The 21,777-nt window shown below is 42.5% G+C and overlaps 1 protein-coding gene across 7 annotated transcripts in view; it reads right to left on the minus strand.

Annotated features, from left to right (window-relative positions):
* Positions 1–2,315: 2,315 nt before the first annotated feature.
* LOC139152918 (golgin subfamily A member 4-like) overlaps positions 2,316–21,777 on the minus strand; it is a 253,930-nt gene continuing 234,468 nt past the window's right edge. For 3 of the 7 annotated variants that reach the window (XR_011556731.1, XM_070726337.1, XM_070726334.1), the window contains 3 exons: positions 8,803–8,889; positions 6,060–6,120; positions 2,316–2,868 (listed from right to left, as the gene is read on the minus strand). Coding sequence is in view for 4 of the 7 variants with exons in the window: in XM_070726337.1 (XP_070582438.1) it covers positions 6,091–6,120; positions 8,803–8,889 (117 nt within the window). In the remaining 3 variants the exon portion in view is untranslated. The remainder of the gene's footprint in view (positions 2,869–6,059; positions 6,121–8,802; positions 8,890–21,777) is intronic. The other 4 variants (XR_011556732.1, XM_070726335.1, XR_011556733.1 and 1 more) reach the window with 2 other exon arrangements.

Consider the following 21,777-nt stretch of genomic DNA (forward strand, 5'->3'; position numbering starts at 1 on the left):
ATACGCGCATCTTGCCGCCTTGAGCGCCACTTTGTAAGTCTTAATATGAGCTCTTACAAGTGTTCGATCGGATTTGGACTTACTCTTCCTCCATCGCTTCTCCAGACGTCTCTTCTGGCGCTCCAACACCCATCTAGAACTTTCTGGGACTGTACAGAATTGTAGGTAGTTGTATAACTACAGTTATATAGGTCCACTATAGCCCTTCCTGAGAGACGGAGAGACAGGATCTAATTGATTGGGATTGCGTAGTAAGTGGGCAATAGCCATCACAGACAAAGGGGAATTGACCTAGACAGACAGGTGTAAATTCAATATCTATTCAGATTCTGATAACAACAGTATTCACACTTCATCCCACACCCATTACAGGAGGAGCTTAGGATTGTAAATATATATATTGTGTGTTACTCTGGTACCGGGTGATCAATCTTGTTCTGCTGAATCCTCAGTACACCCTTGTACTTTAATACTGCATGGAATAAAGACCATTTTTATCAAGTTTGGAGAGACATCCTTTTGCCTTACAGTACACAGCAACTTAGTCAATTTAGATGGCATCAAGAGATTGCATACATCCGGCAGACACACTTTGCTATGTATGTGGCCAGTTTATAAAGACAAGAGCGAAAAAGTACTCTGTGGAAGCATCTGCTAAGATGTGTGAGGCCTACAAAGCATACTTCGGCATGCCTGTTGGTGACCAAGACAAATCATGGGCTCCTCATTTCACATGTGAGCACTGCAAGAAAACTTTTGAAGGTAAGTGGATATATGCTATTCTCTTAAATAGCAGATTAAATGTGTTAATATTGTAAATATCACTAGTCATTAGTGTGAAATAGGCCTAAATCAAATTCTCAATCCAAATTTTATTTTGTTTGCTTATAGGTTGATACAGGGGAGAGAAGACAGCCATGCGTTTTGCTATCCCAAGAATTTGGCATGAACCGATCACTCAACAAATTGCTACTTCTGCATGGTGGACCCTTCCAAATGTTGCACTGGCAAAAATACACTGTCTGGAACGTATCTTGACATTCCTGCATCTATTGCCCCAGAACCACACTGCCCTGAACTTCCTGTACCAACACCTCCAGACCGAGCCACACCACCTTCAAAAGAAAGCAGCAGGTCAGACACCAAAGAAGACATTGAAGATCACGATTTCTCTTCATATGCAGATGAGGAGTGGAAGCCATACTACCCTAACCAAAAATACCTCAACAATCTGATCCGAGACCTTGGTCTCACCAAGTCCAACGCTGAGCTTCTGACATCAAAGCTCAAGCAATGGAACTTATTAGATGAAAGCGTCCAAGTCACAGATTAGAAAAAACGAAAACATGATGGGCGACTATATTTGGGGATTGATTCATGAAACTGATTTGCAGTATAGTCATAAATCTCAGAAAACTGCACACTTCTGAACAGTTTTTGGTAATCTGTGTAAATTTGCAATGCATATAGTGTTCTTAGCCTGACTATAAATGAGAAGATGCAAAATCGTCTGTTTCTATAGTAAAAATGCATAATTTTCATTGCCGTGGTCACAAAAGCGAAGTTTATGATGAATGTAAGCAATTTTTAATTTGTTTTAGACATAAGCAATTAGAATATAACATTTAAAAGCTGGGAACAAAATTTGTGTTACATAGTGTATTCAATTCAGTAATTGTCCAATGATCAAATAATTGCCCCAACCTAACTGATATCCTACTTTAATACATTTTATTGTGGGTCAGCCAAGGAACTGTGTTGTTCATATTTATGTCTACAAAAAGCATTACAGTAATCCCTCATTTTTCACGGGGATGCGTTCCAAGACCACCCATGAAAAATGAATTTCCTCGAAGTAGAAGAAAGAATTTTTTGTATGTATTTAATGAGTATTTGGACTTTTAAACCCTCCCTGTATTGTTAACAACCCACCGCTGCTGACCGCTGAGAGAGACCAGCTTCTCTCAGTTACCACACAGGCTGAAGGAGGCTGCCGCTGCAGTTCCCCCCCACAAACACACACAAACTGTTTCTGCCCTGGCGTTCTTTCCCTTTGAAAAAGCTGTGAAATAGCGAATCCGCGAAAGATGAATTGCGAAGTAGCAAGGAATTACTGTATTCCTATTAGATACATTTAAAAGCAAAATCTTATTCCTTTGCACATGATCAAATCAATTAGCAGTCAAGCCCCGACTTTTGAAAAAGAAAGCAGGCTGCAGCACTGAACAGTAAATAAAATTTCATTTTCTTCCAGCTCTGTAAGATTAGTGTTGCCAACAATCAGAGATCAACTTATAATACAAATAAATAGTACCTTTATTATAGTAGTGTAAATTTATTTTTCTCAAAATATAGTACAAAAACTATATATTAATAAATGAAGTCTTGCAATCTGGATTCTTTATAAGCAAAAGCTTAAAAACAATGGCTTTTAATAAACAATCAACAAAATAGCTAGCCAACTCCCAATCAGATTCTCTTACATATTGTCTGAAATAATTTTGCAGCATATGAAACAAAACCCACAATAAAATAAATAGAATGATTCATTTTGTGAAAGAATTTTTTTTGAAGGAAAATACTTCAATTGCTTTAAAAAAAACCCTATAAAGCTAAAATGAAAATTATACCCAAATGAAGCACAGAGCACTTAATAAACATGTTTTCTTAAAGGCAAAAAAATAACCATATTCATAGTCCCAATAGTCAATTTGTCCTTCCTTGCTGTATTTTTCTCAGGTAAAATCTGAATAATTATTCTGTCTGTTCCATGCTTCAAAGAGAAAATATGACCTGATTTCAAAGTTCTGTAATCTGTTACAAAGTGAATACATCGCAAGTTCTTCAACATAAGGATCAAAACCAGAGCTAGGAGAGAAAAGGGTGAAGGGAGACAGATAAGAAATGTTATAAATTGTGAGAATACATGGCATACAAACATTTGTAAGTACAGTGATACCTCATCTTACGAACGTAATTGGTTCCAGGAGGAGGTTCGTAAGGTGAAAAGTTCGTAAGATGAAACAATGTTTCCCATAGGAATCAATGGAAAAGCGATTAATGCGTGCAAGCCCAAAATTCACCCCTTTTGCCTCATTGCTGCTGGCATTCGGATCGTTGTTGGGGGGCGGGTGGAGGGGGGGAGACAGCACAGGCTGCCTGGAGGAAGCCTTGTGGGTGCATTGACATGTGAGGGAAGCTGCCTTGCGACTTGTCAACCGGCGGCGCTCCCACCCTCCTTGAAAGTTTTCTGCTATGAAGCGCTGGGGGAGGTGTCAATTCTCCAGGTCCCGATGCCCCTCCTGCTCCCCCAAGCTTCGTAGAAAGCCAAGCTTCCCAGCCAGCAGAAGCTGCTGTGGTGGCAAGGGGGGCGTCAGGAGTTTCTCCCCACGGTGTCCTTGCCCTCCCGATCGGTGGGGAGAAGCTCGGGGAGAAGCCCCTGACGCCGCACCCCCTCACCTCCACAGCAGCCGGCTGGGAAGCTTGGTCCTCCTGCTCCCCCCCGAGCCGAAAACCCAAAGGCGGTCTGCTGCCGCCCGCTTGAACCAGGAGGCATTCAGGGCGAAGTGCATAGAGGAATGGGAAGCTGAAGTCGCCGGCGTTTGAGCTTCCCATTCCTCCACGCCCTGAATGCCTCCTGGCTCAAGCTGGTGGCGGCAGACCGCCTTTGGGTTTTCAGCTCGGGGGGAGGGAGTTAGGAAGGTCCTCCTGCTCCCCCCAAGCTCAAACCCCAAAGGCGGTCTGCCGCCGCCGGCTTGAGCCAGGAGGCATTCAGGGCGAAGTGCGTGGAGGGTTTGCCGTTCAGGTTTGCAGTTCGGGTTCAGGAGGCTGCTGGGAAGCCTCCCGGCTGTTTTAAAAAGTGACAGCCGGGCTGTGGAGCTTCCCAGCAGCCTCCCGAACCCCGAACTTTTGCCGAACTTCCTGGTTCGGGAGGCTGCTGGGAAGCCCCGCCGCCCGGCTGTTACCTTTTAAAACAGCTGGGGGGGCTTCTCGGAGGCCTCCCAACGCCAAACCCGGAATTTCGGGTTTGCTGTTCGGGTTTACTAAGACGCTGGGAAGCCCCCCGGCTGTTTTAAAAGGTGACAGCCGGGCGGCGGGGCTTCTTGGCAGCGGCGGAGGCGGGGGTTCGTAAGAAGAAAAAAGTTCGTAAGAAGAGGCAAAATTTTTCTGAACCCCGGGTTCGTATTTCGGGTTGTTCGTAAGATGAGGGGTTCGTATCATGAGGTACCGCTGTATATAGCTAACTAATTATAAGACAAATACATTAATTTTAGTCATCAGTGTCACTAACATGTTGGCAAATAAGTTATTTTCAGAGTGGCAGACAGCATTTGAAGGGAAAAATCACAATAACACAGTGAAAAGACAGCAGACAATTTGATTTGGTAAGACACAACACATTTGCAAGGGAAGGAGTTGATATGCATCTTATAACCTGACTGCATTTTCTTTTTGTGCTTTATGCCCCTCTGAAGTTTAGCATGAATTGGGGCATTTGTTTTAACTGTTTTTGTGTGTATTTCTGTGATGGTGCCAGTCACTGTATCTTCTAAGCTGCACCCCCCCCTGCACCCTTTTCCAAGGGCGCGCAAGGAGCTGCGGCCGCCCCCCCCAGCGCCTCTGGCCCCCTCGCGCCCCTGGCTTCTCGCCACTGCCCCCCCACCTGCCCGCCCGATCTGCCTATCTTTCTCCTCCTCCGCTTCCCGCCTTGGGGCGCGGCTCATACTGCAGTTTCTCGTCCTCCTCATCCAGCCAGTAGCCGCTCCGAGCACTTTGGGAATGCCTGCCCCGCCCCTCTCAAGTCCCTTCGCCGATAGCGCTTTCGTCCTGGGCTGTCAGTGAGGGGGCTGCAAGAGAGGCAGGGCAGGCGTTCTCACAGCAGAGGCCAGCAAAGGTGATTTTCAATGTTGGGTGCACGGGCGCGTGCGCTCCCCATCCCCCTGCCAGCCCGCCCAGAACATTCAAAATAAGAAGGTTTTTCTTATTTTGAATGTTCCGGGAGGGCTGGCAGAGGGATGAGGAGCGTGTGCACCCGACATTGAAAATCACCTTCGCCGGCCTCCGCTGTGAGAAGGACGGAAAGAGAATGAGAGAGAGAGAAAGAGGGGGGAGAGAAAGAGAGATAGCAAGAGAGAGAACGAAAGAGTGTGTGAGAGAGAAAGAAAACAAGAGAGAAAGTGAGAGAGAGAAAGCAAGAGAGAGAGAGAGAGAAAACAAGAGAGAGAAAGTGAGAAAAAGAGAGAGAGAGCAAGAGGGGGGGGAGAGAGAAAGAGAATGAAAAAAAGAGAAAGAAAGAGAGAGAGAAGAGAGGAAGGAAGAGAATGTGTGAGAGAGAGCAAGAAAGAGAGAGAGATGAGAGAGGAAGGAAAAGAGTGAGAGAGCAGAAAAAGCAAGAGAGAGAGGAGTGGAAGGAAGAGAGAGGGAGAGAGAGAGAAATGATAGAAAAAAGGGGGAGAAAGAGAAATGAGAAAATGATTGAGGCAGAGAATGACAGGAAAGAGAGAGAAGTGACTCTTGATTTAAAGCATATGGTAAAAGCACTTAAATAATAACAGAGAAAAAAACCCCAGCCCTCACCTGTTTTTATTAATAGTTATGTTTTTGGTTTTGCTGGTTGTTTTAGTTTTAATAGTAATGGATTTTGGTTTTTTAAAATTATTAATTTCTTTTAATAAAAAGAAAGGATTTTTTTTCTTATTTATTTATTTATTTATTTATTTATTTATTTATTTATTTTCTATGCCGCCCAGTCCCAAGGGGACTGCCGCTTGGATACTATACTTTTCCGCCCACACCGAAAAAAAATTAGAGGGAACATTGGTGCCGGTACTCTAAATTCCAATGGATTCTAGCTAATTAGTACCATTTTCATTTATTAGAGCATGCTTTCTTTTCATCTTATACTGCAGGTATATACAAAATATAAAGAAGGAGTTAAGCTTGTTAGGAAAGTTATTTTAGAAAATAAAAATAGTTAAGAATGACACATGATCATTAAGGCATGAAAAAATTACTACTGTTTTAGTGAAAGAAAAGGAAAAATAAAGTTATAAACTCACCTACACATTAACTAAAACATTGATTGATGATTTATTCAGACGATACCACTGGAGAAGTGAACTATAAAGCCAGGAGAAGAACAACTTATTGTTTGGTGTGTTAATCAAAGCAGATGTGACTATAGAAGGAGCAGGCTCAAACTCAATCCAGACAAGACCGAGTGACTGTGCGCATTTCTTCCAAAGGACTATTCAATTTGTCCATCCATTGTTCTGGGGGGAGAAACATTGACCCCCTCAGATAGGGTCCGCAACTTGGATATCCTCCTGGACCCACAGCTTAGCCTTAATCACTACCTTTTGGCTGTGGCCAGGGGAACTTTTGCCCAGGTTCGTCTGGTTCACCAGTTGCAGCCCTACCTGGACCAGGAGGCTCTACGCACAGTCACTCAGGCCCTCATCACCTCCTGTCTTGATTATTGCAACACGCTCTACATGGGGCTATCCTTGAAGAGACTCCAAATTGTCCAGAATGCAGCTGCATGAGCTGTCATGGGTATACCTTGGTATACCCACATAACATCTACACTTCACAAGCTGCACTGGCTTCCTATTAGTTTCTGGGCACAATTCAAGGTGTTGGTTATCATCTATAAAGCCCTATATGGCTCAGGGCCAGACTATTTATGGGACCATTTCCTGCTACATACCTCCCAGAGACCTATAAGAATCCATAGAGTTGGCCTCCTCCAGGTCCCATCAACCAAGCAATGCAGGTTGGCGGGGCTGCGGGGGACGGCCTGCTCTGTTGTTGCCCCGGCTCTATAGAACCAACTTACCCCGAGATCCATTATGGATTTTAATTAAGATTTTATAGTTTGTTGTTATATTTGACTTCTTTCTATTGTCTTTGTAATTGTTATACTATTGTAAGCTGCTATGATTCCTTTGGGATTGGGCAGCATAGAAGTCGAATAAATAAAATTAATAAAATAAAATAAATATTTATTTTTGTGGCTATCGGTCAAAATAAATGCTGCTCTTAACATTAAGCACAGTATGTCTATGTTCCGCAGAATATTCAACATACTGTAGAGGTTAATTCCAAGTAATCAAAGATACTTAATTTTAAAGTTGTTTTGTGTAACATACTGGTATTGCATTTAAATCTGCACAATCTTTCTAGATTAGAATAATTGACAGTAATTTTGATCAATTTGTTGTATTCAACAATTCTCTAATAGTTTGCTAATATACAAAGGAGATGATAAAATAAATGTTTTTCTTTTTCCAAATAATCCATTTTGGATTAATTCAAAATGAAATGTTAGGTCCAATACTATATTCCTGCTAACTCATCTAATAGTCAAATGGAAAATTTAAAAAATGAAGTCCAATGGTCCACAGAAGTTTGGAATAAAAAAGTATAGACTGGGAAATTGAAAAATATCTATGAAAAAATAGTGGCAAATGACTTCTATACAATGATCAGATAACTTAATAGCTATGTACATAAATGTTTTAATGTTTTTAATGGTCTAATTATTTAATGACCCAGAGTTGGCTGAGAGCGAGATAGGAAAATTTAATACATAAAGGAATAAATAAAGTTACAGAGAATACAACTCATAGACTACTTTCTCTTTTTTAAAAGACATCAATATGTCAAAATCTGATTTGACCTTTGCAGTTGACAAATACCTATACTTTTATGCAGAATAAGAAAACTATATTGTTCATTTCAGTTTGTCCATTTTTAAAAAAATAAGAACATATGGAAGAATTGGGAATGAAATATAAATTGTTCACCTAGTAAAAGTTAAATATTCTCATAAAATTTATTTTTCCCAGTTTTACTGGATTGTCCTCACATTTAAGTTGTGTATATTTCATCAGATTTCTTGTTTAACTGTGAGGCAAGCATATCAAATACATATATGCTGATGTAGACATTACATATTTTTATCATTATATTCTCTGTGTTAATGTATTATATTTGCCATTTCTATCACAGGAACATTCCAATATTGTCCAAATTGTTAAGGTATGCCTTTATAGTGGTACCTCTACTTACAAATTTAATTCGTTCCGTGACCCGGTTTTTAAGTAGAAAAGTTTGTAAGAAGAAGCAATTTTTTCCCCATAGGAGTCAATGTAAAAGAAAATAATGTGTGCGACTGGGGAAGCCATAGGGAGGGTGGAGGCCCTGTTTCCTTTCAGGAGATTCCTAGAGAGGCCTCAGGGAGGCTTCTCCCTGCCTTTTCTGGTTACCGTTTTGGAGGCTCAGGTTTGTAAGTGGATAAAGGTTCTTGAGAAGAGGCAAAAAAATCTTGTACACCTGGTTCTTATCTAGAAAAGTTCGTAAGTAGAGGTATCACTGTATTTATGACCAGCTGCTTAATGATCATTTGAAGTTATGATAGTTTTAAAAAACTACTTGTGGGTCATCTGTGAAGTAACAATTACTGCATCTTTTTGCCACAGTCATGTAATAAAATTTATGTGTTTGGCAACCTGCTCACATGTATGCCCAGTTGCAGCATTCTGTGCTCACATGACCATGATTTGCAAACCTTTTGGCCTGTTTGGGGCATTTTTCCTGTTTTCCAGCAAACAAATCCCATTGGATATGCTGGATTCACTTTTCAGCATCTGATTTGCTTAACAGTTATTAAAACTATCATAAAATCATGGGTAGTTACATAGGGCCTCTGCTTGTACACAATAACTTAATATCAAATTGTGGGTCAGCTATGGTAGTAAGTTGAAGACCTGCGCTCCAAAACGTCTTATCAATTCTTACCAGTGTCTGAGCATTTTCTCGTTCTAAGATTTTCTGAGTTTGATCAGGAGGAAATTTCAGCACTGTAGTTATAACCTTTGCCATTGTCTAAAAAATGAACAAAAGAAAGTGTTCAAACATTCGTCAATTCATTTATAAAATCTTATACATTCTTCTTAGGAATGTTAATGGAAGCATGGGAAAAAATAGAAGCATGTATTTGTTTCTCTTCCCATGATAATTTGTAATATAATTTTTGTGTGTGAATGTATCAAGGGAATATTTATTTATTAAGACTAACAATTCAAATGACACATTCTATACTAAGATTCAGTCTCTGCATGAAATAATAGAATAATTTGTTGACAATGCTACTAAATTAAAAACAATAGAAATACAGTAGTACCTCGTGATATGAACCCCTCATCATACAAACTTTTTGAGATACGAATCCGGGGTTTGGAATTTTTTTGCCTCTTCTTACGAACTTTTTCCGCCTTATGAACCCGCCGCCCGAACACCGAACCCAGAAGTTTGGCAAAAGTTCGGGTTCGGGTGGCCGCCAAGAAGCCCTGCTGCCTGGCTGTCACCTTTTGAAACAGCCGGTGGGCTTCTCGGCGTCCTCCTGAACCCAAACGCCAAACCTGAACTTTTGCCGAATGTCCGGGTTCGGCATTTTGGAGACCACCGAGAAGCCCTGCTGCCCAGCTGTCGCCTTTTGAAACAGCCGGGGGGGCTTCTTGGCGTTCTCCTGAATGCTGAACCCGGAAGTTCGGCAAAAGTTTGGGTTCGGCGTTCGGGAGGACGCCGAGAAGCCCCGACGCCTGGCTGTCAGCTTTGCAAAAGAGCTGCGGAGCTGACAGCCATTCGGGAAGCTCAAACAGAGGTGGGGAATCCCAATAGGGAATTCCATGGGCGGAACTTTGACGTCATGGAGATATCCTTCCTGGCCGGCCGAAACATGGACTCCAGGAAGGACGTCTTTGTGACGTCAAAGCTCCGCCCATGGAATTCCCTATTGGGATTTCCCACCTCCGTTTGAGCCTCCCGACCGGCCGACAGCTCCGCGGTTCTTTTGCAAAGCTGACAGCCGGGCGGTGGGGCTTCTCGGCGTCCTCCCAAACCCGAACGCTGAACTTTTGCTGAACTTCTGGGTTTGGCGATCAGGAGTATGCCGAGAAGCCCCCCGGCTGTTTCAAAAGGCGACAGCTGGGGGGTGGGGCTTCTCGGGGCCTCCTGAATGTCATAGCCCTGAAATGATGCAAAGCCATGAAATTTCAAGTTTCAGATTTGCAGGGAAAATTTTTTCTTAAACTTTGATCTCGGATCTCACAGACCCGAATAGAACAGCAGGGTTTTAAATATATGTTTTTTAAAAATGCACCCACATATGGTTTCCAAACAAAGTCAATTCATTCCCAGTTGGAACCAATCTATGGGGCAAGGCCGTGTGAGATGCCTGGGGAAAGATTTGCCAATTATCTGGGAACAATTAATCAGGAATGGCCGTGCCAGTTTTAATCAGGGTCTAGGTGAAGGAATGGATTGAAAACTCCACAGCATATGAATTCTATTAATATGGAGCTCTTGTGGCAAAGCACTCACTGGTCCAAGAAACCTATCCTGAATGAAAATGTGTTTCCTCAATAGATATTTACATAAACCTACATATAACATATTGATATATCAATATCAATATACAGTGGGGAAAAAGTATTTAGTCAGATACCAATTGTGCAAGTTCTCCCACTTAAAAAGATGAGAAAAGCCTGTAATTGACATCATAGGTAGACCTCAACTATGAGAGACATGAAAAAACACATCCAGAAAATCACATTGTCTGATTTTTAATGAATTTATTTGCAAATTATGGTGGAAAATAAGTATTTGGTCAATATCATTTGTTGGCAATGACAGAGGTCAAACGTTTTCTTTAAGTTCTCACAAGATTGGCACACACTGTGCTGATATATTGGCACATTCCACCATGCATATCTCCTCTAGAGCAGTGAAGTTTTGGAGCTATCACTGGACAACATAGACTTTCAACTTCCTCAAAAGGTTTTCTATAGGGTTGAGATCTGGAGACTGGCTAAGCCACTCTAGGACCTTGAAATGCTTCTTACAAAGTCACGCCTTTGTTGCCCTGGCGGTGTGCTTCGGATTACTGTCATGCTGAAGGTCCCAGCCGCATTTCATCTTCAGTGTCCTTGCTGATGGAAAGAGATTTGCACTCAAAATGTCACAATACATGGCTCCATTCATTCTTTCATGTACATGGATCTGTTGGCCTGGTCCCTTTGCAGAGAAACATCCCCAAAGCATGATGTTGGCACTCCCATGCTTCACAGTAGGTATGGTGTTCTTTGGATGCAACTCAGCATTCTTTCCCCTCCAAATAAAAGAGTTGTGTTTTTACCAAACAGTTCTACTTTGGTTTCATCTGACCATATGACATTCTCCCAATACTCTTCTGTATCATTCAAATGCTCTCTAGCCAACTTGAGATGAGCCTGAACATATACTGGTTTAAGCAGGGGGACACATCTGGCATTGCAGGATCTGAGTCCCTGGCGACGTAGTGTGTTATTGCTGGTAGCCTTTGTTACATTGCTCCCAGCTCTCTGCAGGTCATTCACTAGGTCCCTCCATGTGGTTCTGGGATTTTTGCTCACTGTTCTTGTGATCATTTTGACCCCATGGGGTGAGATCTTGCGTGGAGCTCCAGATTGAGGGAGATTATCAGTAGTCTTGTATGTCTTCCATTTTCTAATTATTGCTCCCACAGTTGATTTCTTCACGCCAAGCTGCTTGCCTATTGCAGACTCAGTCTTCCCAGCCTGGTGCAGGACTACAGTTTTGTTTCTGGTGTCCTTCGACAGCTCTTTGGTCTTCACCATAATGGAGTTTGGAGTGTGACTGCTTGGTGTCGTGGACAGGTGTCTTTTATACTGATAACAAATTCAAACAGGTGCCATTAGTACAGGTAATGAGTGGAAAACAGAGGAGCCTCTTAAAGAAGTTGTTACAGGTCTGTGAGACTCAGAAATCCTGCTTGTTTGTAGGTGACCAAATATTTATTTCCCATCATAATTTGTGAATAAATTCTTTAAAAATCAGACAATGTGATTTTTGGGATTTGTTTTCTCCTGTTGTCTCTCATGGTTGAGGTCTACCTATGATGTCATTTACAGGCCTCTTTCATCTTTTTAAGTGGGAAAACTTGCAGAATTGTTGTTTGACTAAATACTTTCCTCCCCCCCCCCCCACTGTATATCAAGGGACTTGAAGGAGGCTTTCTACGTTTCTTTGTATTACTTCCTTTGTCTCCCATCCAATTGCTTTCCATTAGACAGTTTCCCAGAGAGGAGCTGTTTAGGGATGCAGTGTTCTAGCATCCTAGCACCGTGGCCTGCCCAGCATTTCTGGGCTTTCATCAGCAGGGTGGGAATTGATGGCAAGCCTGCTCTGGAGAGGACCTCAGTGTCAAGCACCTTATCCTGCCACTGGATCCTCAGAAATCTACAGAGGCAGGTCATGTGGAAGTGATTCAATTGCCTAGCATGTTTCCTGTATAGAGTCCAAGTCTTACTGGCATACAATAGGGTAGCTAGCACTACTGCTCGGTAGTCCCTTGATATCAACACCACCTCTTGGAAAATCCTGGCACATGATCGACTAGCTCGGGTTGCTAGTGGCTTCAGCGCAGTTGTGTTCATTCCTGGCCTGTAGACCTGCAGGGCTGAGCCAGGCAGCTGTGTTGGAGTAACGTTTTGCAGAAGCTAGCCCACCCAGATAGCCAAAGCAGCTAACCAGCCTGCTTCAGACCAGGACATTGGGAACCTTTATTTTGAAGATAATTAAAGACACGTATTGCAGAGTTTGTTAGGAAAATATTTACTTCTTTAGTATCAAACCTACACCAACTATTTACACTGTAACTCTCTAGTAGTTAATACACAAAGTACTCACAATTCTCTAACTGCTAAACTCAGTTATAATATTTAGCTACAATTCTTCATCCAACACAAGCCACCTAATTTATAAGCCACTCTAAACCATACTAATCCACAATACCTTCAAACCAAGCCACAGGCCACACCTATACAAAGGTGCATTATGTACTTTTGTCAGCCAATCATGTTACAGTTTGCACATTCACAGTGACTAGGCATTTTTACATTATTAAAGTTATACAATTCTTCTCTGCAATTTGGAATATTCTCTCAGGTATGCCTGATCCTGGCAAGCTGTGCTCAAGCTTTGCCCTGGATGCCCTGCTTTTTTCCACTGCCGGGCCAGCTACAAGTGTTGGGTTTACTCAAAGTGGATTCCCGCCATCCTGTCTTCCCAAGAGCCTGGTCCTGTGGAAGGGTCACGCTTTGCAGCAGTGGAGTTGTGGATGTTCGCCTGTCACGCGGCTCAGGAGGTGCCTTGGGATCAGAGGGTGGGAGGAGGTGCACTCCTGTTGTGGTTGGTAGCTCCGCTGGGGCAGGAGAGGATGGTGTGAAGGAAAACTTTGGTGAGAAACTAATGGGGTAATTCTTGCGGTGAGTGGTTTTGTTTGGTCACTGCTGGGGCATGGGAGAGGAGGAAGCGGAGGAGGAAAACCGAAGGATAGTTTTTTGCTGTGGTTGTTGTTGCTTTTTTCACTGGCTTGTCCTTAACTTTGGAAGCGAGAAAGGCGATCGGGCTCCTGGGAAGGCGCATTGATGGGAATCCACCTTGATCAAACCCAACACCTGTAGCTGGCATGCTGGTGGGGAAAAGCAGGGCATCCAGCGCAGAGCTTGAGCGCAGCTGCCTGGCTCAGCCCCGCATATCCGCCGCCCAGGAACGAACACACTGTCATCTATCTTCCACACATCTATTCCTAATCTTTTACAACAAATGTCTTATTTAAATCCCTAAACACTTGCTCTATCCTGCAGTCATCCTTCACACAGGTACAAATATCATCAACATAAACTATGATTATTATGTGATTATCTTCTTATCCCTTGTACACACACTCATCAACAATACTACGTTTGAAATCCTTTTTTGACCTTATTGCTTTATGATCCCTAGGCAAACTCATAATATCCAATAGTACCTGGAATTCTACATCCATGGCCTTCTTCCATTGCCTAACTTCTTCTGGTGGTCTGGTTAACATTTCCTCATAGCTTTTTGACTCTCACATTACATTGCATGCATATACACACTGTGTATATCCAAACTTTCTGGTGGTTTCCTTTATTGGTTCTCTCTGATCTTCTTGGTAATGGTCTCTCACAATCATTATTTTGTGTTCGCTCTGATTCTGCACTACTCTCAATCTCTATCTTAATAGTATCCTGCAAAGCCTTTGAACTTCATTATTGTGGCCTAACTCAGTTTTATCCTGGTTAAAGAATACTTTAGTATTACAATATATTCTTTCCCATCCAATGTGCTTCTCAAAATTTGCAGGTGGAGGCTCTCAGAAAGGAGCAGAGGAGAAGACCGAGAGTGCAGCCCGAGAGGAGAGCGATGAAGTGAAGAGTTGAAATGGACTCTGTCTCCTCTTTTTGGAGATGCTTTTGAAAATCATTGTCAATTTTATTCTCTTTTATGGGGAAAGATATGGGTAAAAAGTAAAAGAAGATATTAGTCAATGGTAAAATAAAAGAGGGGGGATTTTTCTAAAATATATTTTAAAAAGCGGTTCTAAAGGGAGCTCAGTGACGTAGGAAAGTAATCAGGAGAGGTGCCTCATGATAGGACAAGGGGAACTCTTGTCCTCCCTCTCTCTTGGGGGGGAGCACGGGGAGGGGCACTAGGGGGTTGAGGAAGGGGAAAATAAATAAACCAAGAGCAAAACAAGAGGGATAAAGGATTATTTTGTATATTATGAGTGATTGTATTATAATGATTTTAAATGTGAATGGTTTGGGATCGGATTTGAAACGTTATAGAATATTAAGAATGGGTAAACAAAACAAGGTGGATATTATGATTTTGACAGAAGCTCATAAAAGACGAGGAGGAAGAGATGGAGAGGGGCATGGTCAACATCTCGGTGGTAGCGGCGGTTCTCTAGCTCCTGCGGAGAATCGCCGAATCCCCGCTGTTTGGGGGTGCCGATTCAGTTTGAATTGGCCCAAACCTCCCTGAAGGGGAGGGGAAGAAGGGGACTTGGTTTGGTTCCTGTTTGGGGTCGGCAAACCCCAGGGTTGACCAGACCTGGAACCTCCACAATCAGTGGTGTGAAGGCTGCCATTAGCCGAGGAGATTGGTAGAAAGAGTTGCTGGTGTTGTGGCGAGGAGAATTGATTTAATTTGAGCGTTGCTGCTGGAGGGAAAAATCTTTTTGTTACTTTTTGCTTATGCATTACAGGAAAAGGAGTTCAAGAAATTGGGGAGAGCGGCTAAATGGACTATAATTGCTGTTTTTCATTTTGAATAGAACCAGAAGTTAACGTCTAAAAACCATCTTGGAAGAATACTGGTGAATTTGTAAAAACACACTACTAATTTTCTTTTGTATATATACTATTTGGATTTAAAAGTTGAAAAGCTGAAAAAAAAAATAGTAAGAGGTTTAAGATGGTATTGTTGCCATCTATTGGTAGAGACTGTACTCGTGAGAAAGTTCTTCGAGTTGGAATTTTTTGTTTACTTAGACTCGACCTTCATGAAATATGCTATCTGGATTGATTAAACCTGTTGTTGTTTCTGCATAAAGGGGGGGGGGAAGCACCTGGCTGGCTTTTTTGTAGGCTGTTGGTTTAAGCAGCTGGACAAAATTAGTCATTATTTAAGTAAAGGAGAAGGAGATGGAGGAATTAAGAGAAATAAGAGACTTGTTGGATGGGCTTCTCTTGGAGATTTCTGAGGATATTAAAGGTTTCCACCATGAAATGAGATCAATAATTGACAGTGGAATTGGATCTGGAATAGGATTACAAATTGGAGATGGCAAAGAGGACATTGATAACAGTTACAATGGACTTGACAAATTTGGAATTGCAACAGAAAAAGCAGAAGAACATGAAATGGAAATAGAAGATGTACCTGAACAAGATGGACTTGAAATATCTAAAGAGACAATCACTGAATGTGAAAATAATAACAATTTTGGGATTAAGGATGGAATAATTGGGGGATATACTACATATCTTTTGAATGGCGTATAGTTACATGCTGTGGTGGAACAAGAGAAAACTGGAGATAAAATTATAGAGATTTCCGAAAAACGTTTGGTAGATGAAGATATCAATGTCCACATTTTAAATGATGAGTATATTAAGTTAAGCATTGGCAAGGGAAGTTATAAGCAAGGCTATCAGATTTTGTCATTTTTAAAAGGAGGACGCCCAAGTTGCGGACCCTCACTGAGGGGGTCAATAATTCCCCCCCCCAGGGTTATGGACGGACAGATGGAATTGTCCTTGGGAGGCAGAACCCACAGTCACTCCGTCTTATCCGGGTTGAGTTTGAGTCTGTTGACACCCATCCAGACCCCAACGTCCTCCAGGCACCAGCACATCACTTCCACTGCTTCATTGACCGGACATGGGGTGGAGATGTATAACTGGGTATCATCTGCATACTGATGATACCTCACCCCATGCCTCTGGATGATCTCACCCAGCGGTTTCATGTAGATATTGAATAGCAGGGGGGAGAGGACCGACCCCTGAGGTACCCCACAAGGGAGTAACCTTGAAGTCGACCTCTGACCCCCCATTAACACCGACTGCGACCGACCAGACAGGTAGGAGGAGAACCACTGAAGAACAGTGCCTTCCACTCCCAACCCCTCCAGCCAGCACAGAAGGATACCATGGTCGATGGTATCAAAAGCTGCTGAGAGGTCAAGAAGCACCAGGACAAAGGATAAACCCCTGTCCCGGGCCCGCCAGAGATCATCCATCAACGCGACCAAAGCAGTTTCCATGCTGTAGCCGGGCCTGAATCCTGACTGCTGAGGGCCTAGATAATCAGCTTCTTCCAAGGACCGTTGAAGTTGGAGCGCCACCACCTTCTCAACAACCTTTCCCATAAAGGGAAGGTTGGAGACTGGCCGATAGTTGTTAAGAATGGCTGGGTCCAGGGAAGGCTTCTTGAGGAGGGGGCACGCAAGTGCCTCCTTGTAGGGATCCGGAAAGGACCCTCTCCTCAAAGAAGCATTGACAATCTCCTGGACCCAGCTCCGTGTCACCTCCTTGCTGGCTGAGACCAGCCAGGAGGGACACGGATCCAGTAAGCAGGTGGCGGAACTCACAGCTCCAATGGCCTTGTCCACTTCATCAGATGTCACCAGATCAAACTCTTTCCAGACAGGTGGACAAGTACGGGCCCCAGTCACCTCGACTGACTCATTGTCAGTAGACTCTGTTATCCAACTGGAGTTGAGGTCCGCCCGGATCCGAGCAATTTTATCAGTGAAAAACGTGTTAAAATCCTCAGCACTACTCTGTAAGGGCTCCCCAACTCCCCCCTGGTTAAGAAGGGAGCGGGTCACCCTAAACAGAGCAGCTGGGCGGGATTCCACTGATGCAATCAAGGCGGCATGATACGCGCATCTTGCCGCATTGAGTGCCACTTTGTAAGTCTTAATAAAAGCTCTTACAAGTGTTTGATAGTATTCAGACTTACTCTTCCTCCATCGCTTCTCTAGACGTCTCTTCTGGTGTTGAACCATGGGGCTCTACGGGGTCTAGTGCCACGGAGAGGTCACAACGGCGCAATCAAATCAACAGCCTCCATTGCAGCCTTATTCATCAAAGTATTTTATTTGAGGAGGTTGGAGTTCAGAAAGATAGAGAAGGGAGATGGTTGTTTGTTAAAGGGAAAATAAATCAAAAGAAATTGACACTGGCGGCAATTTATGCCCCGAATGCAAAAACAAAACAATTTATAATAACTACAAAGAGGAAGCTGGATAACTTTATGGAGGGTACAATGTTTTTGGAAGGAGATTTCAATATGCAATTAACAAATGGGATTGGAAATAGCAGGATGTTATAGACTTAATATGGTGGGTCTCGGTGCAGACATACCAAATAGAGGTACTTATTATTCAGCAAGATATCATACATTTAGTTGCATTGATTATAGATTAATGAATAGGGTGGGCAATATGCAAATTAAAAAGTAGATATAAAAAGTATTTGGTTGTCAGATCATGCTCCACTATTGGCAGAATTGGAAATAGGTCAGGAATGTAATCAAAGGATTTGGAGATATAATGCAGAGGAAACTTCTAACCAACAAGATAAAGATAAACTTCAGAAAGAGTTATGTGAATATTTTAGAATGAATGATGTAAGCGATATTCAACAATCAATTGTTTGGGATGAATGTAATCATTGAGTCTATCATCTGCACCTCTATAATTGTCTGATTTGGTGCTGCAACCCAACAGGACCCACACAGACTTCAGAGGACAATCAGAACTGCAGAAAAAGCAACCTTCCATTGAGGACCTGTATACTGCACGAGTCAAAAAGAAGGCGGGGAAAATATTTACTGACCCCTCACATCCTGGACATGAACTGTTTCAACTCCTACCCTCAAAACATCGCTACAGAGCACTGCACACCAAGACAACTAGACACAAGAACAGTTTTTTCCCGAACTCCATCACTCTACTAAACAAATAATTCCCTCAACACTGTCAGACTTTCTACTAAATCTGCACTTCTATTCTACTAGTTTTTCTCATCATTCCTATCACCCATTTCCTCCCATGTTGACTGTATGACTGTAACTTGTTGCTTATATCCTAAGATTTTTATTAATATTGTTTCTTCACTGCTTATTTGATCCTTATGACAATCATTAAGTGTTGTACCACATGATTCTTGACAAATGTATATTTTATTTTATGTACGCTGATGTTGTGGTTCAGCCTGAGTCAGATGAAAGACCAGCTGCGTCTCTGCTGGCTCCATGCCCGGGGGAGGATGAGAGCGAAGAGGAGAGTTCTGGGCAGTCGGACAGGGGAGATTACAGTCAGGAACGTGACGAGGAAGAACAGCCTGGGAGCCCTGGGGAGGGGCTCTCTCAAGCCAGTAGCTTGGAGTCTCTGGAGTCATTGGGTGACGAAGCACAAGCTATCATTAGTACACATAGATCAAAGGAGGAATCAATTGAAGAAATATTATCAGCATTGAATGAGGAACACCAGGGGATTGGGTGTGGTCCTCATTAGCAGGGAAGGGTTTAAAAGGCAGGCAAACTCTTTCGGCAGTGTGGAGTGTTATCAGAGTGGAGTTGCTGTAATCTGCATTGTCTCTCAGCGTTTCTGTTCCTGGCTTGTGGCCCAGCAGTCTTGAAGACCCGTAGGAGGTGTATGTCTGTTATCTACAGCCTCGTCTTGGCATCAAGGATTCTGTGTTTTTGTACGAACAATTGCCTTCATGTATCCATTTGGAGTTCCAGTGTTTTCCTGATTTGTAAGGACATTTTCTGTTGGCTTCTTTTCTCTTACCATTATAAAACTGTGTTTGGATTCTACCGGTGTGTCTGGCTTATCTTTTTGGGTTGGTCATAGCTTCCAGAGTGACCCAGACAGAACAGCTGAGGGCATATGCACCAAGACAAATTCCTTGTGTGTCCAATCACACTTGCCAATAAAATTCTATTCTATTCTAAATGAAGGGACAATGCATGTGTATGGAAGATGATATAAGAAAGAGGTGGGGTAGAGAAAGGAAGAGTAAGATAAGGGAAATAGACTTGATATAAGAGCATTTGAACAACTCCCCGTCTCAGGCAAAAGTGAAAAAGGAAGTGACCGAGCAAAATAATGAGCTTTTATAGCTTCAATGAGGAAGTGACGAAACAGCCTTGAATATTAACTCTTCAAGTACAAGTTAACTCTTTAAGTGCACATTAACTCTTTAAGTACAGGTTTGGTACAAGTGTACAATATGCAGTTTACAATGGCAATCCCTAACAACCATGTACCCTGTACTAACAAGCACCAAACAGGGATGCCCATTATCTCCAATGTTATTTGTAATAGCAATAGAGACATTAGCTAATAAGATAAGACACGATAATACCTGGGTAGGATCTAAAATAGGCGAATTAGAAATGAAATTAAAACTATTTGCAGATGATGCAATTATATTGACCCAGACCCAACAGAGATGATTAAAGGTATAAGAAATATTTTGCAAGAGTTTAACAGAAATTGGGGTTATCGGTCAATATGGAAAAATCAGAGATTATGTGTTTAAATACAGGTCTGAGAGAGCAGATAGAAATTAGGAAGGAATCAGGGTTGAAGTTAGGACTAAAGAAAACTAAATACTTGGGAATTTGGTTATTGAGTAATCCAGTGAAAATTGTGGAGGTTAATTATAGACAAATATAGAGGAAAATGTTAAAACAGGTGAGGAGTTGGAAAGAGAAAAAGTTAAGGAGAATGGCCAAAATAAGAGTATTAAAAATGATAATAGTTCCCAAGATGATGTACCTGTTTCAGGTATTGCCAGGGGGTTTATCAGCATCAAAGTTCAGGAATGGGACAAAAACCTTAACTATTGAGTTGAAGATAAAAGACTGAGAGTAACGAAAAAGTGGTTAATAGCTAGTGAAAAAGAGGGTGGATGAGGAATTCCCTGTTTGGAGTTGTACAGAGATGCATTTCAAATTGAAAGATTAATGGAGTTGCATTATTTAAAAATAAATGGGTGAAATTGGATGAATGGGATAAAGAATAGAGAATTAATTTTTATAAGGTGGAATAAGAGCGATCTAGATAAATTAATAGGTCTTTTGAAAGGGACCATGGAAATTTGGAAAAAATGGCAGGGGAAAATAGGATTGCGCAAAAACTGTCATCGTTATATGTAATAAATGGAGATAATGAAACAAATTTAAATAGGGTTATTATTTATTTATTTATTTATTTATTTATTTATTTATTTATTTATTTATTTATTTATTTGAGTTGAAAGGGACCTTGCAGATCATCAACCCCCTGCTTAAGCAGGGAATCCTACAGCACCCCAGCCAAATGACAGTCCAAACTCCTCTTGAAAATTTCCAACGTTGGGGAGTTCACAACCTCCGCTGGCAGGCAATGTTCCCTCTAAGGCAGTGTTTCCCAACCTTTTTTGAGCCGCGACACATTATTCACATTTAGAAAATCCTGGGGAACATTGAGCGGGGGGGGGGGAGGAGAGGGGGGCTAAAAAAAAGTTTGGACAAAAAAAATCTCTCTCTTCCTCCCTTTCACTCTATTTCTCTCTCTCTCCCTCTCCCTTCCTTCCTCTTTCTTTCCCCCTCTCTCCATCTCTTTGTTTCTCCCTTTTCCTCTTTTTTGCCCTCCTTCTCTCTCCTTCCTTCCCTCTCTCTATGTCTTTCCCTCACCCTCCTTCCCCCTCTTTCTCCCTCTCTCTTTCTCTCTCTCCCTCTCCTGCTATCTCTTTCTCTCTCTTTCTCTCCCCCTCTCTCCCTCTCTTTCCCTCTCTTGCTATCTCTTTCTCTCTCTTTCTCTCCCCCCTCTCTCCCCTCTCTTTCTCTCTTTCCCTTTCTTGCTATCTCTTTCTCTCTCTTTCTCCCCCCCTCTCCCTCTCTTTCTCTCCCTCTCCTGCTATCTCTTTCTCTCTCCCCCTCTCCCTCTCTTTCTCTCTCTCCCTCTCTTGCTATCTCTTTCTCTCTCCCCCTCTCCCTCTCCCTCTCTTGCTATCTCTTTCTCTCTCCTCTCTCTCCCTCTCTCTTTCTCTCTCTCCCTCTCTTGCTATCTCTTTCTCTCTCTTTCTCTTCCCCCTCTCTCTTCTCTCTCTCTCCCTCTCCCCCCTCTCCCTCTCTTGCTATCTCTTTCTCTCTCTTTCTCTCCCCCCTCTCCCTCTCTCTCCCTCTCTTGCTATCTCTTTCTCTCTCTTTCTCTCCCCCTCTCCCTCTCTCTCTCCCTCTCTTGCTATCTCTTTCTCTCCCCCCTCTTTCCCTCTCTTTCTCCCTCTCCCTCTCTTGCTATCTCTTTCTCTCCCCCCTCTCTCCCTCTCTCTTTCT

The sequence above is a fragment of the Erythrolamprus reginae genome, chromosome Z, assembly GCF_031021105.1.
Source record: "Erythrolamprus reginae isolate rEryReg1 chromosome Z, rEryReg1.hap1, whole genome shotgun sequence".
NCBI classification, from domain to species: Eukaryota; Metazoa; Chordata; class Lepidosauria; order Squamata; family Dipsadidae; genus Erythrolamprus; species Erythrolamprus reginae.